At 33.1% G+C, this 7,003-nt stretch overlaps 1 protein-coding gene across 1 annotated transcript; it reads left to right on the top strand.

The window, feature by feature from the left end:
• Window positions 1–1,085: 1,085 nt before the first annotated feature.
• Window positions 1,086–6,332, top strand: LOC143530562 (protein THYLAKOID ASSEMBLY 8-like, chloroplastic). Its single transcript, XM_077026056.1, has 3 exons — window positions 1,086–1,491; window positions 3,988–4,385; window positions 6,112–6,332. The coding sequence occupies exons 1-2, from the start codon at window positions 1,102–1,104 to the stop codon at window positions 4,375–4,377; spliced, it is 780 nt and encodes a 259-aa protein (XP_076882171.1). The 5' UTR covers window positions 1,086–1,101; the 3' UTR covers window positions 4,378–4,385; window positions 6,112–6,332.
• The last annotated feature ends 671 nt before the right edge of the window (window positions 6,333–7,003 follow it).

Raw genomic sequence — 7,003 nt, 5'->3', positions numbered from 1 at the left:
ATATAAGATATTCTCTATTTTTTATGTCATTTATAATTAAACATTTTATCGTCTTTTGTTAGAATTCGTTATTCCATTAATAAATATAATTACAACTCATAAATATTCGAGCCAAACTAAACCAAAACAAGCGGAGTAGTTGGTCTACAATCACACAAAAAAACAAATGAGCAATGAACAACCTTATGTGTAAAATAATAGGTTTGGAGTATCTATAGACAGGAAATATATTCAAGACGAAGGCACTAATGTGGGAGAGTTGAGATATCGGGTTAACAATCCGCCACTTTAAAGGCAATTGGGTCGGCGTCGACTGGGACAATTGCGACGGATCAGTCAACGGCGTCCGTTATTTCAATGCCCACTTCCCCAGATCAGCTTCCTTTGGTCGCCCACATAATTTAAGCACCGGTGTCTCAAGCCCTAAACATCCGATACCATTAAACTTGTTTACAATCTCCAGTGTCAAAATAGGTGATAATACAATACACATCACTCTGAAGAATAAATATCAATATCAATATCAATCCATTCGACTTCTCTTGCTTCGCATTCCAGTTGGTAGGTACTCTATCTACTCTTTCTAATTCTAAACCCTTTCTTTCTTTCTTTCTTTTCAATCAATGCATTGTTATAGATTCTGATAATTAGGCCTCCGCATATCCTTTTTAGGGCTGTAAAATTTAAGTTTAGGTTAGGTTGGCTATTACAAATAAAAAATATAAAACAAACCTTTAACTAACCAACATAAACAAACAAACGAATATAAATCCACGAACACAAATGAATCTGTTCATTTAACTTAACGAACAAAATTTCTTGTTCGTGTTCATTCATTTCATTTATTGAATGAACGAGCTTCCCGCCGAACGGTTCAAAACGTCGGTTCGTTTACAGCCTTAATGTTTTCATTCACTGCATATACAATCTTTTGTTTTTTTGTTAGTGTTTTAGTTAGTATTTAATATACAAGTTACAGACACACTGCCAAATGCTATTTGATCCCTAAGCATGTTGTTGTAAATCTTTGTAATTCGTTTCACAAATTGTTTTTCTCTTATGACTAACACTAGTTCTTGCTATTCTAGACTTTTCTCTGCAATGGCAGCATCATTTGGTAGAAAGATATTAAATTCAAAGCTACAATCATCCATTTTCTCATTGGTCTGTCATGACATGACGAGAATACCATTAGCATTCAGTCACCCAATTATAAGGTTTGATGATGTCGGGCATGGTCAACAAAAGTCTTATAGATATTTGAGTCCATGTTATTACCACGATGGCAGACCGAGAGGATCCCTTTGGAGAGGGAAGAAGTTGATTGGTAAAGAAGCTCTTTTTGTTATTTTGGGATTAAAGAGAGTGAAAGACGATGAAGAGAAATTGGATAACTTTATTAAAGTTCATGTCTCGAGGCTGTTAAAGATGGATATGGTTGCGGTTCTTAACGAGCTTGAACGCCAAGAAGAAGTGCAGTTAGCCGTCAAGGTTTTACTTTTACTCACCTTTTTTAACTAACTGCTTAGTTATTTTGCGTTCAGTTATGTTTTTTTAGTAACTTAGAGCACAAGCAACCCGCTTAGTGGTGAATGGTGTTATAGCCTTTCTTGCTTCATTGTTTGCAATTTCAACCCGTTTGATGAATTGGTTGATAAAGGTTATGTTTTTTCTCTAATGGGTTTATAGTTAAATTCCAAAATAAAAATGGAACGGGTAAAATAAATCTAATAGGGTCTAGCTTGAAAGTTGGCCAAAGTTTATTTGTTTATGCATACAACTTTTTAAATCACTTTATTTAAATAATTAAATATTATTATAGCAAAAAATCTTTTCTAATCTTATTTTGGGATGCAAATGCATCAAACGAGACCTTGTTTGTGTTCGTTCGTTAAGAATTGAATTTACCGGACAAACGAACGGTTCACGAACGCATAACTGAACGGAAATTATTTGTTCTTGTTCATTCATTAAGGAAATGAACTGTTTGTGTGTGTTTATTAATTTATAGACGAATATAAATGAACACAAATAAACATAAACGAACACAAAGGAACATAAAAGAACACAAGCCAGCATAATTACATATTAGTTTTTAAGACTGTGCGTTGCGGCGGGAATAACTAAGTGAATACCCGAGCGTTGCGCCAGGTTAGTCTTGTCGTTGGTATTTTTGTCGAACGCGGGGGTATCGTACTAACTTGCGGGCATTATAAGTTACATAATCAGAAATCAGAACATTGCTTGTTACAAAATATGCGATTTACATAAATCTTGAACAGATGTGTCAAAGCATGCTTGTATAGTAGGTGGCAACATTTTGGCTATAATCTTTTAGTTGCTTAAAGCTTTGTAGCTGTGATCCGTTTTGAAAAGAGGTGGTTACGCACTTGTTTATTACCTTTTGATTTGTTTTTCAATCTGAATTGCAGCCGTGATTCATTTCCAAAAGAGGTGGTTACGGCCCTGTCTTTAGATTTTGCTTCTTTTTTCAATCTGAACTGTATTGTAAATGACAATATATAATAAGAATAATAAGAAAAATAGAGGTTGAACCAAATTTAAATTCTAGTTTTGCAAACTATAAACATACCAATACCAAAGTTATCCCAACACTATGTATATAACAAATACATTACACTAAATACATACTATGTTCTGTCGTGTTTTTTTTTAAACCAACCCAGCAACAATTCAGATAGCTGAATTGCAGTTTGGCATATCTCCTTTAACCTAATGCAAAGATAAGTGTGTTGTTAATAGTTTGCACACACAAATATCCCAAATTTACCAAATGCACGTGCCATTGATAGCCGGAAACAAGGATGCAGCTGAAGCTCAAGACATATAAACCACAAACATAAAAGCATAAAAGCACAGATATCCCAAAATGTATGTTTAGCTCAAAGAAAAAGCCCAATGTAGTCTGCATATTCTTTTGCATTAATATGAATCTGCAACTAAAATGTATTCTTTGATATTGGTTTTAAAGCTCTCCCTTTTTTACTATAAATTTCAATCCTTGCAGTCTCTTTGACTTATAGCTGAATTGTTCACCAGAAATAATACCTAGCGGTGATCAAAACTGTTTGGCTTCGTAGGTCATCTGTTCTCTTGTAGATCTTTTTTGTGTTAATTTTGATTTCATAGGGACACATCCATTTATCTATGTAAATTGCAAAATGTAACTAATACTGATATATGCAATTCAACAACCAAAATTAATAAACACATCTACAACAATCAATATACACTACCCAATGTAAAACACTCCAACAACAATCATGTTCGAAATTAAGACTACTTTGTAGACAGATACTGAACCCTAAAGACAGGCAATTGTTATACCTGGAAGTCTGTTGATCGAACAACAATATCTTCAAGCCTACTTAAATAACCTGTAAATCTCCTAAATTAAAAATATTATGTAGACAAGTACTGAACCCTAATGACACACACTCGGAAGTCTGATGATCGATCAACAATCCGAGTGGAGAAACGTGCAGCCGTCAAAGATGAAGTACGGCCCCAAATTACTCGAATAAAGTTATATAAATTTTAAAATAAAAAAAATATTATCTTTAAATCCCAAACATGATCCTGACAGCCAAAACGTAAATCAAGTTAAGTATTTAAAAAATATAATTATCTGAACGAAACCAAATGAACGCATTACCGGATGTTCACGAACATAATTGAACGAACGGAGCCGTTGTTCGTGTTCGTTCATTCTTTAAACATATGAACACAGGCGAACTTTCTGCTTAAATATAAAAAGTATTATCTAGGATTGTTCGGTTTTTTCACAGCCCTATTTTCTTTTTAATGCATTAAGTGTTTTAACTTGTACTAAGAAGTTACTGTTCTGATACTCTTTTGCCAAGTCCGCCACAACCCCCCTCCCTTTTCTTCTCCCACGCACACACGCTTCTACGGCATTCCTTATAGCACTACTCTTACCTTATTAGCCTGTTATGGATTTTTCAGATGTTTTGGGTGATTCAAAAGCAAGACTGGTATCAACCGGATGTTTATCTATACAAAGATCTAATTATTGCATTATCTAAATCCAAAAAGATGGACGAGGCAATGAAATTATGGGAAAACATGAAAAAGGAAAATATGTATCCTGATTCACAAACGTATACAGAAGTCATTCGTGGGTTTTTGAGGTTTGGATCTCCTGGTGACGCTATGAACATTTATGAAGACATGAAACAGTCTCCTGATCCACCCGATGAGTTGCCATTCAGAATATTATTGAAGGGTCTTTTGCCACATCCTTTATTTAGGAACAAGGTCAAACAAGACTTTGAAGATATTTTTCCTGATCAGAGTATTTATGACCCCCCAGAAGAGATTTTTGGGCTGCGTTAAAAGTTAAGGTATGCATTTTATTTTGAAGTATGTAGCATTCTGTTTGAAGATAATATCTTGACACTTGACGGTTTTTGTTGTGTGCAACTATTAGGCATTCTATTTGAGCTAAGGGTGTGCATGGGTCTGTGTCAGTTTTTGGGTTTTTGAAAATCATTCAGCTTTGGTTTTTACAAAAAGTTCAGTTTGGCTTTGGTTTTATTATCTGGGCTTGAAATTTTTGGGTTGAAAAAATGGCTTAAAATAATAAATTTGGGTCTGAAGCTTTTGGCTTAGATCTTTCTGTTGATTAATAAATAATTAATTGATTATTAAACATTTTTGTCAATTTTTTGGGCCACAACATATATAAAGATTAGTTACTTGTTTTGGATTGCAAATATTTATTCGGGCCTTTAATGGGCTTGTTTATATCATCGGGCCTTTAGTGGGCCAACTCTGTTGGGCCCAGTCCGTCGATCCATTATGTTGTGTAACAATTTTCAATGCTATACATTGAGTTTATTTATTTGAGTAAATTTTTTTGTTGGTTAAAAAGATAAAATCAGGTCAGGTTTTTGGGTTGTTACAGCTGTATTTACTACTTTTTATACAAGTGAAAGATGTTAATACTTAGGGATTAATTTTTTAAAAATTATGTAACATTCAAAAAGAAGTTACAATACATAAATCTAACAAAAAAACTTTTTTTATATGGGGTTATAAAAGTCGTTTTGGTTTTCACGGTTTGGTTCTTTGGTTTTCGGTACATGCAAACCGGAACCGGAAACTCGGGTTTGGAAAAAAAAACATAAAACCAAATTGTTGGTTTTAGGTTCAGTTCAGCTATGTCGGTTATATCAATTACAGGTCAGCTATTTCGTTTTTTCATGCACATTCCTAGTTTGAATTGTTAATAGTCAATTTAGATATGCAGCAATCATTCTTGGTTCTTTGTTTTTTTTTCTGCAAATACCTTTCTTAAGCATACGCCCTGCTTGAGGTGCGCGCATATTATGTATATATGTGTAAACCCTCGGGTGGGCAAAAGTGAAATTGCACTAATTTTGACGTTATTTTACTAATCTCGTGAAAATAACGTTAAAAGTGGCGGAAGGTTAATCAGGCATCATGTGGTGGCGTTGATAGCCGAAAGACGAGGGTACATGCACCAATCAGCCGGTATCCCGATGATTGAGTGCTATGTGCTTTATGCCCAAGGCTTGATGCAAAACTACTATCGAGCCGGGGGTCTCACCGGAAGCAGCCTCTCTATCCCTATGGGGTAGAGGTAAGGCTGTCTACATCTTACCCTCCTCAGACCCTAACATAGCTTTGCTATTGGTGGGATATACTGAGTACGATTACGATTACGACTTACGACCTTTCTTAAGCATATCCAGTTAGATCAGTTTAGTCGTATTATGTAGCATAATTGGTTGATTTTGATCAAAGTATGATGCGAAAGACCGAATTGACGAGAAGAATGTTATAAACCCGACTAATTTGCAATCATATCCATGACTAGGTTTTCAACTTTTCTACTTGATGGGTAGAGTTAGCAATTTATGATATGACCCATTAACATGACATGAATCGACACGAAGTTATACTTGTAGTATGGCTTGATTTATTAACGAAGAGGTTAATTATTGGTATTCATTTACCTATGAGAACTAGTACAGCTTCTGTTTATTGGATATTTGGGTTATTTACTTTTAATTTCCTAATAATTTTGTTTTCTTGTTAATGCAGGGCCTCAAAAGGAAAAGAAACCATAATCTTTGTCAAAGTTGCAACAAACTAAGATGAAATGGGAATGTATGAGAGATGATCAAAATCCGAGTCAGACGTTTTAATATAGCATGTGCTTAGAGGCTTTTTCATGTTTGGGTAAGATTAACTTAATTTAACAATTTGTGGGTTTATTATGTTTTTAGAAGACTGATAAGCTTATTTTTAACACTCTTATGGGATTATCACTGTATTATTTTAAACTTGATTAAACCTAGAACTTAAGAAAAGAATGGATTGAGGTATGGAAATAATGGAGGATTTGTCCACCTTTTATATTGAAAGTATAGAGTTGGTATTCCTTAAGGAAATATTGAAAATTAATCATATTTAATATAATTACAACACAAATTAAAAATTGTTTAATAGGGTATTCAAAAGGTTTAACTATTTTAATAAATTTTATTGAATTAAAACATTTATTAGTTTTTATTAGTTAAGTAACATATGAAAAGATGATGATAATAATAAAATTAATAATAATAATAATAATAAAAAATAAAAATAGGAGTTGTAGTTAAATAATAATTATAGTAAATTACATGGGACATGTACTTAAATATTTGGTCTTGATTATGAATGTTTTAAATGAGTATGTAATACTACAAAGGTGGTGAAATGTATAATTGTATAGAAATGATCACATAAAATATATTAATGAAAATTGAGATTAATTAATAATATTATAAAAATATATAAATTTAAATAGAAACAAAACCGAAAATTTAAAATGGGTCGAGTTTTCGGGTTTGAAAAGTAACGAATGTTACAGGATTTACAACTTTTAGAAATTTCGTCCCGAAATTAAAATAAAAATAATTTTTTTTTAAAAGAGAACAACTAATAAACGGAG

Source organism: Bidens hawaiensis, unplaced genomic scaffold (genome assembly GCF_021521415.1).
Source record: "Bidens hawaiensis isolate Kalapana, Puna unplaced genomic scaffold, B.hawaiensis_p1.1 tig00008950_1, whole genome shotgun sequence".
Taxonomy (NCBI): Eukaryota; Viridiplantae; Streptophyta; class Magnoliopsida; order Asterales; family Asteraceae; genus Bidens; species Bidens hawaiensis.
The sequence above is the reverse complement of the archived record's forward strand: the minus strand, read 5'-3'. Positions and strand labels throughout refer to the sequence as shown.

Bases quoted from the DNA above. Each gene is read 5' to 3' on its own strand.
- LOC143530562 (XM_077026056.1), top strand. From the start codon at position 1,102: ATGGCAGCATCATTTGGTAGAAAGATATTAAATTCAAAGCTACAATCA. The intron at 1,492-3,987 runs GTTTTACTTTTA...TGGATTTTTCAG, and splicing joins AAGTGCAGTTAGCCGTCAAG to ATGTTTTGGGTGATTCAAAA.